The 25,339-nt window shown below is 41.8% G+C and overlaps 1 protein-coding gene across 1 annotated transcript in view; it reads left to right on the forward strand.

Moving 5' to 3' along the window:
- The window catches only part of ass1 (argininosuccinate synthase 1), a 48,584-nt gene that overhangs the window by 8,834 nt on the left and 14,411 nt on the right, over nucleotides 1-25,339 (forward strand). The window contains exons 4-11 of the mRNA XM_048259927.1: nucleotides 1,154-1,342; nucleotides 4,323-4,379; nucleotides 4,471-4,545; nucleotides 5,563-5,633; nucleotides 5,902-5,932; nucleotides 17,775-17,865; nucleotides 22,846-22,930; nucleotides 23,553-23,617. Coding sequence (XP_048115884.1) covers nucleotides 1,154-1,342; nucleotides 4,323-4,379; nucleotides 4,471-4,545; nucleotides 5,563-5,633; nucleotides 5,902-5,932; nucleotides 17,775-17,865; nucleotides 22,846-22,930; nucleotides 23,553-23,617 — 664 coding nt within the window. The remainder of the gene's footprint in view (nucleotides 1-1,153; nucleotides 1,343-4,322; nucleotides 4,380-4,470; nucleotides 4,546-5,562; nucleotides 5,634-5,901; nucleotides 5,933-17,774; nucleotides 17,866-22,845; nucleotides 22,931-23,552; nucleotides 23,618-25,339) is intronic.

Consider the following 25,339-nt stretch of genomic DNA (forward strand, 5'->3'; position numbering starts at 1 on the left):
AAATGCTTGTCTCACAATAAAACGCACCACTTAACAAATAAAGGCCTGCCTCGAATACAAGCCTGCTTCAAATAAAGGTGCTGTGCTTTGCGCAGCCTAAGTAAATAAAATACCCCAGCCATAATTTGAGGATTTACGATAGTCTGTCTCCTAAACATCCCTCACCCATTATCCAGACATGCATGAAAACATTTGAAAACAAAACTCAGTCATAGGTCAACCATAGAATGATGACTTTCTCTTCTGCATTGTCCTAACCGTTAAAACGAGGCATATATTGCGAGGCATTGCAATAATGTTTACAGAGATACACTGTAAGGTTGACTGCAAAGATTAATATGCAGACTGTTACGATTGACTAACACACGCGCGCACACACACATTATCGAAATCAGGCTCCGGATGCTTTAGGCTACTACAAAATCGGGACTGTCCCGGTTAAATCAGGACGTCTGGTCACATTCTGTGTGAGTACAAAAATACTCACAGAAATACAAAAATACAGTATTTGTACAGTATTTATTTTTATATATCATGTGGCTGCTGTATTTTGTTGTTCATTTTGATAAACTTAAAATAAGAGTATTTTATATTTTATTTTAAAGTATATTTTGATGTATTTTTGCCCATCTCTGTATAATATCATGTACCAGAAACAACAGATATTGAATGGAGAAAGCGAGCAGCACATTTAGTGTAAAACACCAGTAGAAGTTGCACTCGGGGGTGCCAAATACTCATACAAATACAACATTTGAGTTAAAATATGTACATTTCCATGGATTTTCCATGGAGTGACTCAACATTTGTATGCATGCTAAGATCCTGTTGATCGTAAGTTGTTCTAGGCAGAGCTTTGGTAGATCATGTAGCAAGTCACATTCTTGGAAAGCCATTACTAATATGGGTCGCATGCTGGGGGCACAGGCCTTGATCCATACTTAGGGAACACAGAATACAAGCCAAAAAGCATATTTCATGAAAAATAAAAACAGATGAAGAAAAGATAAAAAAATATATATAAAAGTCAGTATATACAATTTAAAGTACATAGAATAAAATTATTAAAAAGAATAAAAATTAATTAAGAAACTTTAATTCAGTGACTCCTTGTCCCCAGCATGTGACTATTTCTTTCATTGACTCATCACAGGTGTTCATTGAGGATGTGCGAGCTGAGTTTGTGGAGGAGTTCATCTGGCCATCAGTCCAAGCCAACGCCATTTACGAGGACCGCTACCTGCTGGGCACCTCTGTGGCGCGGCCCTGCATCGCCCGCAGGCAGGTGCAGATAGCTCGCCAGGAGGGGGCCCAGTACGTCTCCCATGGGGCCACAGGGAAGGTATGCGCAGTGCACATTTAGGGCAAAGTCGGACAAATTATCTTTATAATAGATTTATCTTGTGGCACAGGTAGGAATATTACGACTCTGGGGCGCTGCTAGATAATTTGGGCCCTATGACAGACAATAATTCTGGGGCCCCTGATAATATATAGTATTTATGGGGGTGGGGGGTGGCTCTCTAGGGGCCCCCTGTCAGTGCTGGGTCCTTAGAATCGTCCTAACTTTCCCCCTCCCAGCAGCGCCCCTACGTTGACTCATCAGTGTTTGTGATTAAGGTGTTGCGCATGGTGTTAAATTACCAAATTGAGTTTGCCTTGTTATTATTTTAGCTTTGGTTAAACTCTTTGCCCATCATTCAATTTAGGGCTCTTAGTTATTTAGGAGAGGTTTGTATTTTTATCATGGTAAGAGCAGCTTGCTTTACAAGTTGACCATAAAGGAAAAGTGATTTTTCACATAAATCTGTTTTTTGAGGTCACCGAGTCGGTGACAAAACATTCTACAGTCAGCAATAAGCTATATTTTGTTCCGTGTGGAGTAGTTGGAAGGTTGTGCGAAAATATAAGATCCCTGAATCATTGATTGAACGTCTGAGAGTCTACACTGTCTTTTAAGTAGCCTATTTAGAAACATCTATGTAATTCAACCAGTTAGTCTATAAGTATATATACTCTTTTGATCCCGTGAGGGGAAATTTGGTCCCAATCAGTGAATTAGTGAAACACACACAGCACACATTGTACACACAGTGAGGTGAAGCACACACTAATCCCGGCGCAGTGAGCTGCCTGCATCAACAGCGGCGCGCGGGGAGCAGTGAGGGGTTGGGTGCCTTGCTCAAGGGCACTTCAGCCGTGCTTACTGGTCGGGGTTCGAACCGGCAACCCTCCGGTTACAGGTCCGAAGTGCTAACCAGTAGGCCACGGCTGCCCCTAAAGTACCCATTCCTAGCGCTTATCGGTGTGCTTGCTGCTAAATGGCAATAAGCGCCAAGATTTACAAGTCTTGTGCTCTTACATCAATAAAACTGCTTCAATCATGAGCATATTCAAACTATGACCACAAGTCAATTAAGGAGACAATTTGGACTTTGCTCTTATAACCTCTGGAAAATTTACACGCCAAGAGCAAGGTTAGTTGCAGGCATGCATGTGTTCGCTTTGTTTGCTGAGACATGTTGAAAAAAATGAGTATGCCAGTGGTGCACATTGTATATGGAGTGCATAAAGACTGCGCCGAAGCTTGCCAAAACCTTTAGACTTCCAAACTTCCCGACCTATTTCTGCTGATCCAGGAAGCCGTGAGACTCCTTGTTTAGTCTTCTCAGATGGCTCCCAGTGGCTCAGTGGTATACGTTTAAATGTCTGGGTGACTGATTTGGCCATACGCTCTAGAGTTCCTTCAAAGAATGCACATGTGCCACTTCTGTTAGGAGCACCCTCTGAAGGAATGCAGATGCAGTTTTCAATATGGCCAATAGGGGGAGACAAGTTACTATTTAAAGACAGACGCCCTGAATGATGTAGTGGGGCTTTCCATTTGACTCGTAAATCACCCGCCCGAGTTGGAAATTGTAAATTTCCGAGCTTTCTTGCGGCATTTCACGCAGGCACGCCCCCTTTACCCCCTCCCTGTTGAATAGTCCTACCCCATAAAACAAATTGGCCTTATTTCATCGCTTGTGTTATTACATGCGAATGTGAAACTACTGTCATAGTCTGTTTAGCATATACTTATATGTGACCTGACAGACAGGAATTTCAGGATGTATAGAAATTTGTTCAGTGGTGCACAGCTCAAGGGGCTGACCAAGGGGTGTTTTACTGTATATTCATAGTCATATTTTTCATTTGTACAATGCTGTAAAAGTCTTTGTTTTCTTTATACAGTCACAATGTCTGTCAGCAGTAAAAACTTTGAAACATATTCAGTCTCATTCAATCAACCCTCTTTACACACAATGTGTAACATTATAGTTTTAAAATAGCTATGCCACATAAAAATAGCAAATAGAAAAATAGTAATGCCTTGCACATTGATCGTTAGAAAATACTTAAAGAGTAAACTGCCATATTGACAACAAGACAAAACCATTTGAGTATCTTGACATAAACAATGGCATCATGACTTGCCATTCTGATTGCACAGACTGTTCCATTGGTATTAACAGAGGGTTAAAGCGGAGCGAGAGGCTAGTAATCAAGGATCTTTGGTATTAATGCTTGCTTTTGACACATAAACAAAGCATTTTGAGCAAGATGCATGCTTTTGCAGGTAATCCACTATGGGGTGCAGTTTGCACTAATTGTTTGGAGAAATCTGTTGTGCATATGTTAATTATGATTTGAGAAATGCACCAAAGCGACTGAGAAAAACTGTAATCGGGTAAATTTGTTGTCCACCTGTGCATGTTGGCTCACAACTTTTTTGCTTTCTTTAATGACAATTATCTACAAGTTGCCTATGTTTCAAAAAGTTGGTGCATACTCTCTTTAAGGTCCAGTAACCTGTAGTATCTTCTACTTTGTACACGCTGACTGCATTTACCCTGTGCACCTCTACTTCATTAAGCACATATATCACAAATCCCCATTTTCTCTCTCTCCTCTCTCTCTCTCTCTCTCTCTCTCTCTCTCTCTCTCTCACACACACACTCACACTCACACACACACACACACACACACACACACACACACACACACACACTCACACTCACACTCACAAGACTTTTGTAAGGTCTCCTCACTATTTGTGTTGGAACTGGAAGAGAGCGATTCTAACACAAATCCCTCTTAGCCTATACCTTCCCTTCCATGTGTGTCAGTGGCAGCACAGCATAGATCACTCTGTAAAGGACTTTACGCAGCGCTGTCTGATTATTGAGGTATTAATGTTATTATTTTAGTAATGGCGATGGCTGGGTTAGTTGAGTAAATATTTCATTGCGAATGACCAATGTATTACTTTCTCTTTAAAGGGAAATGACCAAATTCGCTTTGAGCTGACCTGCTATGCTCTCTACCCTGAGGTTAAAGTAAGTGCTCTTCCATAGTTTCTGGTGTCTTTCTGATAATATTCATTTAGTAGTTCGCCATCACAGCCAGTTTCTTCTGAAATGTCCTCAGATCATTGCTCCCTGGAGGATCCCAGAATTCTACACCCGTTTCAAGGGTAGGAAGGACCTGATGGAATATGCTGAGGTAGAAACCAGAGGCTTTTGGCCGTCAAACATTTGCTTCTCACTCAGAAGGACACTGGTTGCTGTCTGGTTATGCTTTTAGTTTTTTTTTTTTTCTTTTGTGTTGACAGCAATTCTGTGTTTAACATTTCTAAACTGTTAAATTGTTTCTGACAAATTATGAATTGTTTCTAAAATGATAAAATTCAGTCAAACGGTCTAGATATGTCCAGGTTAGTGCTAATCAAATGCTGATGAGTAAAGTACTTGGTAGCTGGATGAAATAGGGATGGAATGGTAAAAATATTCCTCTAGAGGGAGCTGTTGGTTCTTGTGAGAACTATTATGAGAAATGGCAAGATGCCATTATAGTAAAGTATCCTTGTCTTTTAAGCCCACAGGGATTAGTTAAATAGCAGTAACTATGGTGACTAATTTTGTTGTCTGAGTCTTTCTTTATGTGTTTAGCTTAGACCTTTTGAAACATAACTGATTTTAGATTTAATCAAAGGCATTTTATGCGGCTGATTGTCAGTGGAAATTCAGTTTATCTGTGTGCCGTTAGTATTGCACACAGCCGTGCCTCATGAAACGCAAGTAAGTTTCTGTAAGTTTGGAATGCACCGACTAACAGTGTGATGCATAGCCTAGCATTACTTTTAGTCTGGTGAACGGAGAAAATATTAAATACTCTGGCACCATGAACTGCTCCAGATTCGGTTGCCTTTTGCATGGGCAAACGTGTGTGTGTGTGTGTGTGTCACCAAATCTATATGGCTTTAACACTAGATTTTGACTGCTGACTTAAAGACATCATGCAACACATTTTGCATGACTTAAATCTGTTACACGCAGTGTATTACAGTGCTTGATTACAGTGATTGCAAAAATGATCACAACACCAGTATGAGATGTCCAACTGTAAGATAAAAAGAAAGATTCTCCTTGACCATTTCCTCTGAGAGAAGAGCCAGATTTTTGCCAGGGCTGTTTGTGTCATCTTGTAGTGGTGTGACGGAGAGTTCCTTCTCTCCCACAGAAACATGGCATCCCAGTGCCTGTCACTCCAAAGGCGCCATGGAGCATGGACGCTAACCTCATGCACATCAGGTGAACCATGATGATTTTGACTTAATGAGTGAGTGAGTGAGTGAATGCATTTTCCAAGCATTTGCCTACTGTGTGTTTCACACAGGTAAAAATGTTTTTGCAAATTAATTAAATGGTAGTAAATGGCCAAAGTGTGTTGTATAATGCATTAAGGCTTTTTTGAAGGTGTTACAACATGTATTACACATGTGTAGGGCTTATCTCTCTGTAAGGTGATAATTTGTTGAGTTACAATTTTGATAATATTGAATTGTATCTGTCTGAACAGCTACGAGTCCGGTATCCTGGAGAACCCAAAGGTAACCTGTTTTTCCTCATCTTCGTTGATAGGTCTTTGTGTCCTGTCATTAATAAATATTCCATATCATGGCTATTACTAACATTTATTGACCTTTATATTGATGTTTAATTGATTGCATTGTCATTTAGTTTGTCAATTAGTTTGTCAATTAGTAGGCATTAAAGGCGCAGTCAAGTGCAAGGCAGTAAATAATAATGCTAGGTCGAAGCTATTTTGGTATTATATGTCATTGCTCACATCAGCTAGCAATTCTGCAGATGAATCCAAGCTAATGTTACCAAAGTGCAAATGTTTAATCAACTATCACACATATGTTCCTTGCTGGCCATCGTTGTTTTAAAATGGCGCACGTACATGGAGATTCGACCCCAGCTATGTATATGTACATTTAAGGATTTCTAAGCCAATAGGTATTCTTTGAATTGGTGGTGGTGTTAATTAAACATGAATAAGGCCAAATTTGTGAATGGGAAATGTTTATTTTGTTAACAAACAACTGAAAACGTTACACAGTGGACCTTTGTTATGAATATATGTAGTGTATTTCAGTATTTCAGAATTGTATTCCTCTCTTGGTATGGAGCACTTCCTCTTATTGTAGGAATGTTTTGGTGTTGTGTTGAGGTGACTTGGCAACATGGAACCTAAAAATATGATATGTAGTTCAGTGTTGCCAATAAAACCTCATGGAAGTGTAAGGAATAAACAGTTCAGCTACACAAAGTCTTGTAGTACTTGATATGATATGATCAAAATCCTGAGCGCAAACATGGGTGGATCAACACATGAGATTGGCGTGGGAGGTCTATGTATAATCGACTATCTACAAAGCAACACCATTTCTTTTTTTTTTTTAAGTATATTTTTTTGGGCTTTTATGCCTTTAATGCAACAGGATAGTGGAGAGTGACAGGAAGTAAGTGGGAGAGAGAGTCGGGGTGGGATCCGGAAAGGACCACGGGGCGGGAATCGAACCCGGGTCGCCGGCATACGGTGCAGGTGCCCCAGCCAGTTGCGCCACGGCTGGGGCCAAAGCAACACCATTTCTGTGAAACTCTTGAATGATTTCATGACAGGCAGTCCTCCCGCACAAGAACGTCCATTTCCTCTGATGTAAACCGCACCATTTACGACTGGAAATTGACTCCATTGTTAAACAATTACTGAGCTCTGTGTGAACGTAAGGTTGTATCAGCGATTGCAAAAAAAGGGCCAAACATAAATGATCACATTCATCTAATCTTTCCTAATGATCCGCTAGCTGCCCTCCCCATAAGCAGGCCGTCAAAAAAACGCATCTCTGTAGGCAGCCTAGGCTCAGATCTGCACACAAAAACAATTGCTAACAACAAGTGTTGCCAACCACTCAAAAGCAAAATAAAGTGTTCCAACCAATAACCGACGAGATGTGCGTTCAGGAGAGTTTCGATTGCACAGGAGGGAGAATCGAGCTAGCTCTCTGTTTTGTTTGAACGTCAACAGAAGTTACGTTACCCCACCATCGCTGATACAACCTTTGATAAGGTGTGGTCAAATCATTGTGATTGACAGATAAAGAATAACATCGTTAACACATCCACTAATTACTCAACCTAATAAGGCTTGATTGGGCCCTCCGTTGTGTCAATGAATTAGAAAATGTTGGTATTCCTGCCTGTTCAGACATAACAAAGCCCACTCACAGTGCTTGTCGCACTATTAAATTAGGCCCCTTTGAGTATCTTGGAGTTTCTTTGGGTAATTTGCATGGCCACCACAGCATATGTTACTATCCATCATGATCAAAGAGCAAGCGTGATGTTTATGTGACTGTTTGCTAAGACTGATGGATAGCGATGGCCTCAGTTGTGGTTTTAACTCCGCCGACTCTGCCTCCCAGAAGTCCGGTCGGCAAAACCACACAGAGAGAGACGCCCAACTAGAAAAAGTCAAGGGTCAAGCACATATGGCAGGTCACCGAGTCACAACCTATAAAGCACATCCTTTCATTTTCTCTCACTCTTTCTCTCTTTCTCTCTCTCTCTCTTTCCCTCTCTCTCTCTCTGTGTCCCACTCTATCGCTCTCTTTCAACCGCCTCTCCTTGCGGGTTGCGAGTATGGAAGGCGCGATGGCGAGGGACTCCCACACAGACACTGACTGACTTGTCGTGAGAGTGGGCCGAGGTAATTTCCAATTTCATGGGAGCGAGAGGGTAAGGGTTGGGAGAGGGGTAGGGGTGAGCTGGGGTGGGGTGACCCAGCTGGGCCCTCCTGGGCTCTCCCTGGTTCCTCAAGGGCCATTGTTAACCCCACTCCCTCCTCCCCAACCCACTTTCCGTCGCTGCCGCAGGCCCCACAACGTGGGAGGGGACCCATTTCAGTGTGACACCGTGACACCAAGATGTCACCAGTAACAGTAAACTACAAAGGCGACGGCATCAGGACCGACAGGACCCTTCTGAGAGGAAAAAAAAAACTGAAAGAAAGAAAGAAATGTCATGTTGAGGCGAAGGAGGGAGGGCTGGAGGGAGGCTTCTTTCTTTTTAATTCACCCTTCTGTATCCATCTCTTTCTACTCCCTCTCGTTTCTCTGTATCCATTTCTTTCTTTCACTTTGCACATGAGTGTGTGTGTGTGTGTGTGTGTGTGTGTGTGTGTGTGTGTGTGTGTGTGTGTGTGTGTGTGTGTGTGTGAGAGAGAGAGAGAGAAGAATCCACTGTATCAGCCCTTTGGTTCCCACTGCTTGAAGAAATAGGCTCAACCTAATACATCATAATAGCATTGTTCTTGCACCCTACTTATAATTCAACACAGTTTAATATACCCAGTAAATGCTACACCATTAACAAAAACACTGTGCATTAATATTCAGCATGGCCACAATAGGCCTGTAAAAGTAGTTAAAGACGAGCAGTGCAGCAACTAAAACTGACAGTTGTTAAGCTTCACTGCATGTCACCTGAAGAAACTGAATGATAATGTGTTTCGTGTCTGACGTGTGGGAAAAAGCATTCACACACATTCAGTGCAAAGTAGAACACGCATCCAACAAACGGGAGGAGGGTACACATGTGAGCCATTTCATAAACTATTTGTACCTCCCTCCGTGTCTACCTGCTCTAGCTTTGAACACCTGAAAAGGGATGCAGGGCGAAACTTGTACTGCATGCAACAGTGTACGGATTCTTCACACACTCACAGTCCTACAGTATGTCCACTGTGCACACAGAATTTGCCGTTACACTTTAGAGCTTCTGAAAAGCTAGTCATTTGCCAGGTCATCTCAGGTATGTCACTCTTAAGTAATGGCTTCACTGAATCGGTGTCATTAAGTCTATAATTGTGTCATTAGGCAAATGGCTCGGGTTAGCCTGCAGGGAAGTGGTGTGGAGAGGGTTGTCATGGTGTTATGCATTTTGGACTCGGGTTACCTTACAAGCCAGGAGGGTGTGTTTACAGTCAACGCGGCCCACCAGTCACACAAATCCCCACTCTCTGTGCTCAGATTGTACACAAGTCGCTGGTGTGTTTTGGGGCATATGTTCCTAACAATGCAGGGCTCCTTGTCCGTCATGATCTGATTTCACCAGTGGAGTATGCTACTGGTGGCGTTGACTGAAGGTGTTATAAGAACACTTGTGAGTGCACTTGTTGTTCTACCGTTATAGGAGTAGCCAGATCATGAAGAGGTTCTTAGATACAGGGACTGAAGACAAAATTATATTCACAGGGTTCCCACGGGTCATGGAATTTCTGGAATATCAAGGAATTTTAGAAAGTCTATTCCAGACATGGAATGTCAGGGAATTTGATCATTCTTGGGTCAAAGTCATGGAATATCAGGGAATTTTGTTGAAACAGTTTAAAATTGACTTGCCAAAATACATTAATACAGATATATTTCCACACAGAATTGGTGTATATTTGGTCATTAGCTTTACTGCTTGTTTGAGTAGTTGTGGTTAGCCCAACTTTATTTATTCAATGCCCATTTATTCATCTTATACTCAAAAAAAGTAAAAGATTCTGGAACGCTCTGTGGCTGCTCTGAAATCTTTGGTTGGTATATTGTATCATTCATATAGTAGGCCATGGACGTTTTGTTTGTTTATTGTCAGGGAAAAGTCATGGAATTTTATATTTTACTTCGAGTGGGAACCCTGTATTCATTTTAGTTTGTTTGTGTAAAAACATACATTTTCAGTTCCTGTTACAGTGTTCCAAGGCCTCTCTAAATGGTAACCGGTTAGAATTACATTGCCTTTACAAATTGTATTGATTTATGGCAGGTGGCACACTAGCATAAGCTTTTTTCTGCACAACAGCCTTAAAGCATAAATAAAACAGGGTTTCCATGGGGTTATGAAAAGTCATAACAAAGTCTTACATTTAATAAAAAGTATTTTGGCCTTAAAAAGTCATAGAAATGTCCGGATTTTCCATACAAGGTCATAAATCACATTTAGTCATGTCTTAAATTTATACACGTGTTCATTCATTGATTCTACCATCGTCTTTTTCCCCTGAAAAATGTGCTGGCGGCGGCATTCATTCGTTCTGCTTGTTGTAGTTCTGTCTGAGGAATCTGAGTGTTAGCCAGAACTACAAGGTCCTTGCGGCAGTGCAGCAAACAGACTTGTCTGAAGGATTTAATCGCCAGACTTTCACAGAAATACGCACAAACTCCAATTTGTTTTTCATTTTGAACGGGAATTATTTTCTGTAATTCGTGTAGGTCATACATTTAAATCATAATGGTCATAAAAAGGCCTAAAAAGTCTTAAATTTGACTGACTTAACCCTGCAGAAGCCCTGTAAGAGTACATTAGCTATAAAAAGTAACTGTTAAAATTATCCTATGTAATATTAGATCTTTAAAAATGTCTGATAGCCTAACTTCAGGCACAACAAATGTCCTTGCTTTAAGCCCTGGTGCTACCAACTGCATGATACTAGGCCTAAATATTTTCTTAGTTTCTCTGGTATGTTATTTCAAACAATGTTTCTGTAATTTATGCTACATGGAAGATGATAATAAATATAGTAAGGAGGAAGCGTACGTTTTTTTCTGTATGCTAAATGAAGATTTAAATGGTTCTATTTATCTATCTCTATCGACTCTCGCTCGTTTTATCGCTCTTATCGTTCTGGCACTCTTGTCATTCTATCTTTCGTTTTACCGATCTTATCGTTCTATCTATCGTTCTATCGCTCTTATCATTACATAATTTGTTTTCTCACTCCATCTATCTGTCTCTCCTCTTTTCTCTCTCTCTCTCACTTGTCCTCCCTCTCTGACCCTCTTGACAAGTGTTCATGGCCTGGAGCTGGGTGCCAGTCAGCACAACAGTGCTTAAAACGAGATCCCCTCACTAAACTCCCTGGAGCCAGGGATAAGTGTAAGTGTGTGTGTGTGTGTGTGTGTGTGTGTGTGTGTGTGTGTGTGTGTGTGTGTGTGTGTGTCACCCTCTGTCTGGGGTGGGTCGGTGCAGGCAAGGCGCAGGGCTGGAGCGTTGTTGTTTGGTAAACAGAAGGAGACCTTTGATCAGATGAAACCCGTCGGCTGCGTCCGACCTGTTGGGGCTACACTGGGGGTCCAGAAGTGCTGCTGCCACAGAGGCCGAGCAGGAGAGGAAATGAGTTCTGAGTCAGTGGCTACTTTATGGATGAGCCCAAGGCCTCTCTGCCCAAAGGGACCGGATGTGTGTGTGTGTGTGCGTGTGTCTTGCTCTCCTTGTGTAACCCCAGAGTTGGAAACCTGTGTGACTTGGACAATGACCACAGTTAGACACATTGTCGGCAAATGGCTGATCCATGTCTCTCTGTTGAGGTGTGAAAGGTACACTAAAGACTTTCAACTTCACATAGCCAATTTGATGCTAAACGAACTTGTATTAGGCAAATCGTTCACCTAGCATAGCTATGCAGCATAGACAGCATAGACGTCGCTACCGAGAAAACCAGCCATGCAACTTCAAGAACGGCGGCCCGACAAATCTCACAAGAATCGTGAAACATTACCTTGTCAGTAGATATAGCTCTTTGGAGATTTTTGCCTGTTGTTAATCCTTCACCTCCACAACAAAATAATTTTCCTTGTGTACAGGGAGAATAAGTCACAAGAAGTTTGCTATTTACAACAGCAGAGTAAAATATAAATATATTGCGACTCTAGAGGGAGCTCTACAGTCGCCGAAAATACCTAAACCTGCAAAAACTCACTCATGAATAAGGGGCCAACAGGAATCTGTTGGAGTGTTTTCTTTTGAAACTATAGTATAGGAAATATCTCCATCGGCTCTTTTTGATCAATACTGTCATACATTTTCTGTACAAGAGAGAAAGATTGACATTTACCGAATCTTCTGGGATTCAAAATGTCTATATCTGGAACTCAGTCAATCGTGCATTTTAACCAAATGTTGTGTGTAAAAAAATGCTAATTATAAATTCTAATCCTTGCCTCTGTTTACCATATTTATGACTTGTGTCTAAAAGAAGAGGGAGGCTAGACCAGAAAACACAGTCATTTAAGTCTCACTTCCAAGTCAGTGATCAAGCAATCTTCCATTCTCTCCCTCCTTCCCCCTCCTATCTTCCTCCACAGTTCTCTTCCTTTTCCCCCCTCTCTCTCTTATTGCACATTTTCTCTCTCTCTCTTTTCCCCTCTCTTCCTACCTCTCTTTTTCCCTCTTTTCTCCCTCTATTGCACATAATTTCCCTCCCTCCCTCTCATTTTCCCTCTCTCTCTATTGCTCCATTCTCTCCATGCCTCTCTTTCTCTCTACTTCTTTTCCTCCTCCTGTCTTGTTCCTCAATTCTCTTTCTCCTTCCATCTCTGTCTTTCCTGTCTCCCTCTGTCTCTGCACTTTGCCCTTTCACCTCTGAGATTTGATTGAAAGGCAATGAGGCAGCTAACGTGTGGAAAGACAGAGATTTTCCAGTGCTTCGGGGGATCATGCTGTGGCCTATCATCCTCTCTCTCTCTCTCTCTCTCTCTCTCTCTCTCTCTCTCTCTCTCTCTCTCTCTCTCGCGCGCGCGCGCTTTCTCTCTCTGTCCCAACAATGTAGCGAGCGCCAAGGCCAAGTGGAGAACCGGCAAACGTCAGTCCGATGTAGTGACACAACGCCGCGGTTCACGGCCCATTTGCCATCAATACACTCTTTCTCTTGCACTTCATCACGCTTTTTTCTCCATCACTCTCTCTCTCATTCTCTCTCTCACTTGCTTTTTTTCCAGATTGATATGACATGGGCAGGCCCACCTGCGGGGGGTTGGAATTGAAATGCATTGATCTGGACAAGTTATCCTCTCCCTCTTTCTCTCCGAACAACTCTATTCCTGCCCCTCTTTCCACATGTGTGTGTTTTTCTCTCTGTGTTTTTGATTTCATAGTTTTGGATGAAGTATTACAGTATTCAGACTTTAGGATTTTACAACCTAAAGATTTGACCCATGTGAATGAGGTCAAGGGGAGGGGTTGTAGGTATGATTAACATTGATAATTGATGAATAGTGAACTTAAAGGATATCTGTGGGTCACACACACATTACTGTAGTGAGGTCAGGTACTGTAGTCCGTGATGGTACGACTGCATTTATGCCCTCACTATCAGGCTTTCAAAGTCTGTCACGGACCGGCCGGACAGTCCACAAGTCCAAACACCGTCCACGGCATGCACAAAATGGAAAGTACAACTATTGCAGCGGTTATATATATATATATATATAATATATATATATATATATATTAGGGCTGTCAATCGATTAAAAAAATTAATCTAATTAATTACATACTCTGTGATTGATTAATCTAAATTAATCACATATATATTTTTTGCTGTCAAAGTATTTTAAATATTTTAAATTCAAATGAATCATTGAATAATCAGCATTAGTGACATTAAAGTTCAAAAACTCTTTTATTATTATTTTCACTGTTCAAATAATGGCCATAATAATCTATGATATGACCTAATATGCTGAGGAAATCAATTCAAAAGTGGAAGAAGTTTTTTTTTTTCACATACAAGGCATTTCAGGCCACAGATATAACCTAGGGCAGTGGTTTTCACAGTGGGGGTGAGGGGGTGCCAGGGGGCCTCAGCAAGTTGGAAAGAAAAATAAAAGCAACAAATATATACATTTGAAAAATGTTTAAATATACCCATTACTATGAGGCTTGTTATACAATGCCATTATAATAATTTGTCGCATATCTGAACATTATTTTCCATGATAATGACTGGGAATAGTAGAGTGATAGCTCTCATATAGCAGAAAGCCCCAAATGTAATTTTACACACTGTATGCTCCATCACAAAGTGCTTGTGGCTAAAATAATTATTAGGATTAGCTTAATGTATTTTTAAATTTGCCGTAGTATTGTCGATGGGTTTAATAACACATCAAGGGGTCCTTGGCCAGAACCTACTGGTATTTGGGGGGCCTTGTCAAGGAAAAGTTTGGGAACCCCTGACCCAGGGGACACAATGAAAATAAATACTCCCCTGAATGTCAACAATATTTCTTTGCATTGATGTGCGACTTTAGAGTTGATGAACTCCGGTGATATGCAAATTCCTTGCTGCAGACATTGCAGAGGGCTTTATTTTAATCAACATCAGGCCGTTTTTTAAAAGTAAATGTTCCAATCAATGATCTAGGCAGCACATTTTCTTCTCTCTCCTTTATTTTACAGTCTAATGGTTACTGACTAGAATGGCTCGGGGTCAAAGGTCACACGGAATCGATTAATCTGCGTTATTTTTTTTAATCAGTTATTTTTTCTCAAATGTATTAATCGAAATGAATCAGTTATTTTGACAGCCCTAATATATATATTAATATATTACATTTAGTGCTGTCAGTTAAACACGTTATTAACGGCGTTAACGTAAACCTATTTTAACGGCGTCAATTTTTTGCCGCCAAAGATTTGACCATCACTTGTTCTGTTATCAAAATTCCTCTTTGGCACTCTGCTTTCGACATTCATTTACATTAGATTCCATTCAATACAACTTCACACACCAGCATCGCACTTTGCCGCCGTGTAAATCACGATTCAGTTATATTTGGTCGACGCTGCTCCATAAAATCCATTGTTCATCCAGTGTTTGCCTGTTAAAAACTTTGCCGTTGGTGTGGCAAGTGACAGTGCACCATAGACTAGGCCTATAAAATGGCAATGCACTCATGTTGAACTCAAATGAACTCAAAGATAATGAATAAAGTATGAATATCATATTTTCTATTTGTTATGCCCTTTATAATGTGTGTAGGCCTACATTTTGTGCATGCACTTCTGCGGTAGCATTTATTTCAGTTTATATCAACTATATTTCTGAAGAATATATTGTTTTGCCTCAGGTCTGCTGCACATCTTTTGAAATTTGATTTGAAATAATCAAATAGACCTAAGTTCAGTTAATAAAGTAACTTGCTTTTCTTTCATTTGAATCCCAATCAAGATACACAATAATTGCTTTATTGTTAATATGGACTCCTGGAAAGTTCAGAAATGCAAAATAATAGAATTTTAATCATATGATAAAATATGTGATTAATCGTGATTAACTATAGGAATTCAGCGATTAATCGGGATTAAAAATTTTAATCGTTTGACAGCACTAATTGCATTATATTTTGTTTTTTTGGGTGAGACCTGGCTGTCCCTATTCGGATGCCACACCGAGCGAGCACATCTGTGCAAGGTTGTTTGCAGATGTCCAACATTTTAAAGCAAGTGGTTACCTAGTCGTGATTTCGATTTGACTGAATGGTTCATATGTTACATGAATGTTGGAATATTGGAAGTTCTTACCTTCTTAAGTAATTGGCCACAATAGGAATACAGGTTTTTAATAACCTCAGATTTCACTTCTGTTGTAAGTCACAGAGCTAGAGCTAATAGTTATTGATGACTTGCAGGTAGGCCTATTGGATGATTTCTTTTAACCGTTTTCACAGCATTGTGTGTCTGATGCACAAAATCGGAAAAGCTGTAGCTGTATGGATGTATGCAGAGTGCCTACGGGGTGGGGGGGTGGGGGGGGGTCCCTCTGACAGGGACTCTTTTAAAAAAAGAAAAAGATTAAAAAAAAAACTCCTTTTAAGGCCTGTCACTTTGGCCCGATTCTTTTCCTCATATCCCGCTAGGGCACCCAGGCGTAAAATCCAGGGAGTCTGATGCACCAGGCAGGGCAATTTCAGTGTTTAGTTAAAAGGAAAGTGACGATTGGGACTCATCACGGCGTCTGGATTAGTTATTGCTCGACGGCAATATTTGTCTGGTAAAGGTTTCCATTTAAATGCACCCGGTGGTTATTTTGCATAGTTTTCATCCCCTCCCTGCAATTTGCTTCAGCTCACGGGGCAGCAATGGCCGTCTCCACCCCTCCAGATGCCTCCTAATTGCCGGGGGGGCCTGTCAGCACCATCCAGCATTCGTCACCCTCAGAGCCTTATCCATGGATGCGCTATGTCCGTTTTTGCCAAAGTGCAAATGTGTTCTTGCCTGCCTAGCGTGAACTAATGTTTCCCCATGTGTTCCTCCCGGTCCCATGGGCCTCAGACTACGTTTGGAGGAAAGGCAAAAATGGCCATTCACCCAACAGAAAGCAATTCAATGGTTACCTGTCAAGGCCAGTTCGACTTATCACCTGAAGAGGGACATGTTGGAGTGTTGACGAGACCTCATTCCCCATTTCAATTTCCAGTGTTTATTTATTTTTTTCTTTATTTTGAGGTTGTGGATAGCATTTCTTTGCGCTTGGGCGCATTTCTTCTATAGTGGGATCAGAGGTAGATGTGGTTGTGTGTGTGTGTGTGTGTGTGTGTGTGAGAGAGAGAGAGACTTTTTTTTGGAAGGGGAGGTGGTCTGGCCTCCATCTCTGGGTGCATCACTCTGTCTTGTGGCCCCCTGCTGTGAAGGGCAGCTTGGGGGAAAATGAAACCAAACAGAGGGGAAAAATGGGACATTGATTTTTTGATGTCATTTCACTTACATCTTGATGGCATTTCAAGGCTGGTGTATTCCTCCCCTTCCTCCATCGCACATCGCACAAACTCTTGTTGTGACCCATACAGTCCCCTTTACATCATTTTGACATGTTTTATTAATGTTTTTACCATTTGTAATATCGGAAATGCAGGCAATCAGAAGATGTTTCAACTTTAAAGTGCCACAGAACTTTGAGGGATGTTAGGCTATATTCACTTCTAGCCCAGATAAATAGCCAGGCTAAACTGGACCATATGAGACTGATCATGTTTTATTTATTTTATGGTCCCTATTGTCGTTCCTAGTTTATGTTTTTTAGTTAACAGTTCTATTATTAGATTATGCAGTTGTGTGTTTGTGTGTATTGGTTTGTAATAGCTGCAAATGTTACAAAGTCTGTCTAGTCACTGTTTCTGTCATTTTTTTTTTTTTTTTTATTCTGTCATTTTTCTGTATGTAGTACAACAGACATTGATAAACTCTTCACAGTCAACAGGGTTCTCACTTTCTCGTGTCATGTGTTGAACCTAGCTATATTACTGTAAAGATGCAGAAGGTTTTATCCATGTTCATAAAACGATAAGAAGAGACCAAATGATGATGACTCTAGGACAGGGTAGTAATATGCACAAAAGATCCATACAGGAAGCCAAACAAACAAATAAAAAGAAACAAAAAAAAAACAATACAAGTCAACTGTAGTTATTTTTATGTTCCTCAGTTGTTCCCCTATTTTTTTATTTAATTATTGACTCATTCATTCGTTCATTAATTCGATCGCTCATTCAATTACTAATTTGTTCATTCATTAGTCCACTAATTCGTTCATTCATTCATTCTGTGATTTGATTTCAGAGCCACGCTCCATCTGATCTCTACCTAATGACCAAGAACCCAGAAGACACTCCCAACTCCCCAGATCTGATCGAACTCGAGTTCAGAAAAGGTATGTGTGTGTGTGTGTGTGTGTGTGTCTATCTGTGTTTGACGATGATATCCTCCTGATCTAACCCACATCACAGCAGTCAAAGCCCCTATTTTACTGTAAAGTGTTGTGGAGTATTGTAGGGCTGTGTAATGAATCAAATTAATTGATTAATCATCAACCATGACTTCCAGCAATGATGAAAACAACATAATAGAGATGTAATGATTATTTTGCTGCATTTCAGTTTGCAACAATGCTCTCATTTGTCTTGAGTTATAAACTTAGCACTGCCTTTTGCTTCACAATGGTAACTTGAAAACATGATTTTTTTTTGTTTTAAATGTCTATTTCCATTGAATTATATTTAAATTCAATTCAATCAACTGTATTTTTTAAGTCTAGAAAATGAATGAGCATCCCTAGAGTCCTGTGCCGTCCAAACCCCAAACCTCAAGGCCCTCTGGCCCTGTGACTGTGTTAGGACCACACACAGGACATGTCCCCACATTCCTTCACTGCTGTGCTTGCCTGACTATGTACTTGTGCATCATAAGATTTGTTTTCTTTAATGGTTTGTGTTATTCTGTCCCCTTAGGAGGTTATATGTTTAGTTTGTTTGTTTGTTTGCTAGTTGGTTGGTCTATCTTGGTCAGTTAGCAGGACTGCGCATAACTACCGGCCTGTTAGCACGGGCAAAAGAAAGAACCTGCGTGTCGTGAATTTAGTTTCACATTTACTAAAGTTGTATGAAACAGCACTTGGTGTTTGCCAATGGCGGCATTCTCTGATGCCCTTCTATCTCTTTTGTATTTTTAGTCCCATTTTTGTAGTGTGTGAGGTCCTATTGACCATTTCAAGAGAGTTCCATTATCAGCATCATAGTTGTTCCCACAAGGCTTCTATTTTAACATTCCATATGTTATCTTAAAGGTGCGATTTGTAGGATTGTTACCGAACGTTCTGTAGGCCAAAATCAAAACACTGGTGAACGTTCTCAAGACTACCAGACGCGAGCCTCCTCTGGGTTGCCAGATGTAATGAAGACTTAGCTAACTTTAGTTGACCTGCAGCTGCTTTAACGTTTCTCCAACCATGACCCAGCTACACATTACGGAAACAGTGAAAACAAAAAATACCTCTCTAACCAACGTAACATATTTAGCTGAAGTTAGCGATGCAGATGAAGTTTAGCCTAGGCTATGTTGTGGAGAAATATGGCCAGCTCTGCGTCAGACTTGATATTCTTCGTTTGACGAAGACGTCACCATCTCAGGAAGCTCCTCCTATGTCCACTTAATTTGTTTCTTGTTTTAATTTTGGAAATTTGCCTGCCTCTCGTAGGCGTTCATGACTACAACTGACAGCTGTTGACAGTTGCCCTTTGCTAATTTGGCAACCCAAATAGGAGGACGCGCTAGCCCATTATTAATACGCTATTCTAGAATTAATCGTTCAAAACATAAGAGAAAATTACAAGAGATTCCGCCCCGTAACTCATTTTTTTTTATGGGTTTTACGGGGTTTTACGGGTTAGAGTAATGTTGTCAAATAAGCCATTACTTCAATTCATCGTGTTTCCTTACTCTCTGACACACATGGGGATCATTTTTGGAATGGTTACAGTTTATTTTCCATTATTTCCTACATACTGGTCCTTTAATGAAGCGGAAGTAGATTGGGAACAAAATAGAATGTTCAAGCATTGTTTTTGTTTTTCTTGTTGAAAACTTCTAGATCTCAGACTGCCTAAATGGTTGTTTTCTCTCATGACCTAGTTGTCAATAGCATATGCACCCTCTCACTCAAAAGTAATACTAAAGTTACAATATATACAAAATGTCATGTCATCAAATTTAAAAAAAAAACGATAATCTCCAAATCCACCACTTTGCAGGTACAAACAGGGCAGACTTCCTCAAAAATTAAAACCATCACTCGACTTCCGTGTTTCTCTCTCCCTGTGTGTGTGTGTATGTGTGTGTAGGTGTAGAAAACAATCACATAACAATAAAAGCACATAGAGCTAATAAGTAAAAACGTAGAGACTCTTTGCTGAAAGTGGGAAGTGTTGAGATTTCTATAACACGCTAATATTTGTCCCACACATAAGATGGCCCTTTAACCTTTCAACAAAGTGTTATTTTCATGACAAACTAGCGCCCGGGAATGCATGCATAAATGTTAAGCCCTCAGTGTGTCAGGCAGTCAATGGACACCCCAATGAACTGGTAATGTGATTTTATCTAACAGCGATGTCATTGTGTCCCCTAAGAAGGCTACGCTGGATCCGAGCACATTTCTGATCAGTATTCATAGATATTTTAGTGGCCACCCTATACACCCACCCACCAACCCCAACCCCCGGCCCATTTAAGGGGGAAGGAGAAAAGCTGGTTTAGTGGTTTACACAAAAGACCCCCCCCCCCAACCCAAACCCACCCCTCTGTCCTCCCTCCTGCAAAAGACCTGCACTTGGATGTTTTATTTCATTCTTTTCCTTTCCTTTCTTTTATTTTCTTTTTAGTTTCCCTCACTTTTTTACTGCGCCTGTTTTCTCAGACCCTTCCTAAAGACAGCCCCAGACATTCTTTGAACAACAAAAAAAGAATTTTAACTGTGCAAGAAAAATCTTGCCCCCCCCACACACACACACACACACACACACACACACACACACACACACACACACACACACCATTTTCTACTCACTAGAAAAAGAGAGCAAAAATGTACTGGAGTAATTTTTCCAACAACTGTGTCTGCTGTCCCATTGTCTGCACTGTTCTGGGCATTATACGCAAAAGCAGCAAGAGAAGAAAGCCCAAGTGAATGCACATCAGTATCGATAGATCCCTCATAAGTAAGAGAGAGAGAGAGAGAGTGAGGGAGAAAGAAAGGGAGAGAGAGAGTTCCCGCGCTTTCCTTCCCCTCCCCTCCCCTCCTGCTCTCTCGTTCCTTCACACCCCTGCTTTTTAATTGATTTGAACTTTTAATCTAATTATTAACTATTTGGGGGAGCGGAGGTCTTTGTGGCTGGGGCACAGGCAGGGCCTTGCTATCTCCTACGGCCTCGCATGGCCCTGGGAGTATTTTCCTCCTCCTTCTCCTCCTCCTCCTCCTCTTCTTCTGCTCTTCCGAGCCGTGGGGGCAGGGCCATATGGGAAGGGGGGTCGGGCCGACAAAAGGCCTTGTCTGAAAATATTTGTCAAGTCCCTTTACGTGTCACTCGAACAGGGCTTACACTGCTTGTGCCACTCAAAGGCAAGCAGAAACGCGCCTTTTATATTTCTCTCTCACTCCCTGTCTCACCCTCTTTCTCTCTCTCTCTTCTCGCACATACGGGTGGCTTGATTGGCAACTGCAAGCATGCTAAATGCAAATGAAGGATTGGACAGATGAAGGGATAGAGAACTTAGACAGATGAAGGGATAGAGAACTTATCAGCAGTTTTTTCTTTCTTTCTCTCTCCCTCTCTCTTTTTCTCTCTCACTCTGTCTTTTTCTTATTTTTTTTTTCCCAAGCTCTCTCTCTCTCTCTAAAAAGATTCTCTCCCTTCTCCCTCCCCATCTTTTCTCACTGCAACCACCCCCCACCACCACCACCCCACCAGGCTCAGGCCCAGTGTCTGTCTCCACCTCTGGCCCCGGCGATGCTCACTTGGGCCCGTGAATAAGCCGCCTATTGACAGTGATTTATTTATGGCAGTGTGTTGAGTGTGTCCCAATGAGGAAAGGCTGGCGAAAATCTGGGTGTCCCCAGCCAGGGTTTTGTGTGTGTCTGTGTGTGTGTGTGTCTGTGTGTGTGTGTGTGTGTGTGTGTGTTTTTTGGGTATATGAATGTGTGTGTTTGTGAGTCTACTTTATGTCAAGGAACTGTATGTGATCCACATGTAGGTTGTCTTCTTTGCTCTTCTGTTCTTTTCTGTCTTTCCTGTATTAGTTTGACTTTGGTTTGTGGTGTTATTTTAGCATTTGGTTTCATTTTGTTTCATTTTATGTAGACATTTTGCTTTTTCCTCTCTTTCCCTGCCATCCTGTCCCATTTATTCTGAGGTGCACGCACGCACGCACACACACTCACACACCTACACATTTCCACTCAGACATTTTCACACATACACACAGAGAGAGAGACACGCACACATACACTTGCACACATACACATTTTCTTCCCCTCACACACACACACACACACACACTCACACACTCATTACCAGGCTTACTCCTACTCCTGCTCTGTACGCTGAGTACAGTGGCGCAATGGTTAGGTGTGTAATTGCATTAGGGAAGGTCCTGCCCGTGATTTCACAGCCCTCAGAGTGAACAGGGCTTTTGCATTTATGAGCTGTTCTTGTCCCAGGCCATTGAGGTATTGTCTGGTTAGACTCTCAAGCCCCTCTCATTTCTCCCTCTGTCTCTCTCTTTCTTTCTCTCTCTCTCTCTCTCCCTCCCTCTCTCCTTCCTTTCTCTCCTCAGTCTCCACTCTTCTTATTCTCTAACCGCGGTCTTTTTATTCGAGCACTATGAACTCTCCAAGTGACCAATAGAATGCAAAACCTCAGAGCTCTAAACGTTATGTTCTATTGGCCGTTGTGTAAGTCTATAGCTTCATTGTATTGCCAGGCATTCATACTCCCACTGTCACCCAAAATGTTTGTGCTCCATTGGTCACTGTGTGAGTGTATAGCTCTATTGAAATGTATTGTAATGCAAGCATCTGTTTTTTTTTTTTTTTTTTTTTTTTCTTTTTTTTCACACAAAAACCTTGTGTTGAGTTAGTCATTTTTTGAGAGTTCATAGCTCCGTTGTGGTTTGGCATGGGATTTGCTCCCAAAAAAAAAAAAAAACAAAAAAAAACACTTTCCTCAAGGGGGTGACTTCATAAGTGGTGGAGTAGGATGTGTGGTGCAGTGCTGGGGAGTTTTGGGTGCCTGGTTGTGGCCTGCGTTGCTGGAGCCTCTGTGCCAGGTGGATTAAAAGTCTCTCCTGTCTTTCACAGGTGTGCCAGTCAAGGTGTCCCATCTGAAGGATGGCAAATCCAAGGACACTCCCCTCGAGATCTTCACCTACCTCAACGAGATCGGGTCAGTAGAGTTCACACTGCTGATGGACTGTCCGTCCTTCTGTGTAACTGTATTGTTCTGTCTGTCTGTCTGTCTGTCTGTCTGTCCATATGTTCTATGTGTCTGCTAGTCTCTCTTTAGTAATCTATCCTTCTCTCAGGGATTTGATCTGTCCAGCAAATGGTCATACTTGTTGTTAAAGGTTGTATCAGCGATAGCGGGGATACGTCACTTCTGTTGATGTTCAAACAAAGCAGAGAGCTAGCTCGCTACTCCCTCCCCCTCCCTCCCATGCAATTAAAACTCTCCTAAACGCGCATCTCGTCGGTTATTGGTTGAAACACTTTATTTTACCTTTGAGGGGTTGCCAACCCTTGTTGGTACCAATTGTTTTTGTGTACAGATCTCAGACCCTAGGCTGCCTACAGAGACACGTTTTTTTGACGGCCTGCTTATGGGGCAGGCAGCTAGCGGATCGTTAGGAAAGATTAGATGAATGTGATCATTTATGTTTGGGCCTTTTTTGGGCCTGAAATCGCTGATACAACTTTTAACATGGTAACTAACAACTAATTAACTAACTAGGTAACTACCTCTTTTTGATCACCTGTCTCTGCCTCTGTCTCTGGTCTCTGCCCTGTAGTGGAAGGCATGGTGTCGGCAGAATCGATATCGTTGAGAACCGCTTCATCGGAATGAAGTCCAGAGGTGGGTTCACTGCTCACCAGACAGTGGTTAATATTGTGTAATGTTGTTGTGTGTGATTTGTAGCCGGAAAATGCTGTTGGGACACCACAGCAGGTGCCAGCACACACACACAAAAAGACACACACAGACATAGACATAGACACAGACATAGACACAGACATATACTGGAATACACACGTGCATACACACAGAGACACACACACACACACACTGAGAAAGTGTGAGTAGATAATTGTGCTGGCATTTGTCTCAGCACCCATCTCATTCAGCACTGAAAGCCAGCTGTGATGTAGCGTGGATGCTGACTCTCCTGAATGTCACACTGCAGTCGCACCACCATTCCAATGAAGCCCAAATGAAGCCCATTACACAGTATGCATGCACACCCCTGTCTCCACAATGACACTCTGCCTTCTGGGGAAAATTGCCTCTATTGCCTCTAAGGCCTTCTAAACTGTGCCTGGTGCCACTAGTTAGGTATTGTGTCTTTGCAAACAGACCCTCCATGTAGCCAGTGTACGATGGGGAGGGGGGAGGGGGGGCGGGTCTGGAGCTGCTTGCTGCTTTTGGGTCCATCCTGAACAGAACTACACAGTGTCAAAGACTATCATCAAACTATTTATCCATCCATCCAAGATAAAATAATGCCAACACCTGGTTGTGACTTAAAGTGATTTGTGAACATTGTACATTCATTCTTTTCATTCTTTCATTCATTCACGAAACCACTTATTCATGCAGATGTGGGAGTGTATGCTTGACCGGAGCAAGAAAGTACTGGAAAAGAAAACTAAACATCTGCTATGGTGAAAGAACGCCATTTCACAAAACCATTCACAGTCGCCATTTGACTGAGCAAGGAAATTGTTCTTTATTTGAATCTTTTTTTATTTGGGAGTTACAGCTTGTCAAGCATATGATCATGTCTGATGGAGGTTGCTTATCACTGCGCTCTGTGAACTCCCACACGTGTGTGCGCACGTGTTCACACACACACACACACACACACACACACACACACACACACACACACACACACACACACTGATTGCTGTGTTGACCCATGGCTGCTTGCTTGACTGCCTTGTGGGTGTTTGTCCGTGTCCCTTCAGATGGGTCGAGGTGCTCTGACCCTGTCAACATCCCTCCCTCTCCATCATCAGTCGTTGGCCTAACCATGGCTGCTTCCTCTCCTCTACAGCTGGGTTCCTGCTCCTTTCTTTTTTTTCTTTCGCTTTCTTTCTCCTCTCTCTCTTCAGCCTCCCCCCATCCCCCCATCTGTGTGTGCAAAGTCCACACCTTCTCCATCCCCTCTTCTGTGTCCTCCTCCAGTGAGGTTGCAGTAAGAATTGGTCTCTTGCTGTCATCGTACTAACAGCGTGTGACAGTGACTGAATGGATCAGGCTGACTCCCTCACACACACAAACACACACACACACACACACACGTACACATACACACGTACACACACACAGCATAATGCCCCCCTGATTGGCAAATTGACTCAACCGGAGGGCCTACTCTGTCACCATGTCTGACTGGCAGGTACAAATTGAGGAAAAAAATTGAAGCTTGTCCTTTTTCATTTTTTTCCCTTTCACTTCTTTCTCCTGGCCGCACAAAAGACAAGACCTTTCTTTCTTTCTTTCTTTCTTTCTCTCTCTCTTTCTTCTCGTCTCCTCTCCTGTCCTGTCCTCCCCTCCTGACTGTGACAACAGTGG

Source organism: Alosa alosa, chromosome 12, assembly GCF_017589495.1.
Source record: "Alosa alosa isolate M-15738 ecotype Scorff River chromosome 12, AALO_Geno_1.1, whole genome shotgun sequence".
Lineage (NCBI taxonomy): Eukaryota > Metazoa > Chordata > Actinopteri > Clupeiformes > Clupeidae > Alosa > Alosa alosa.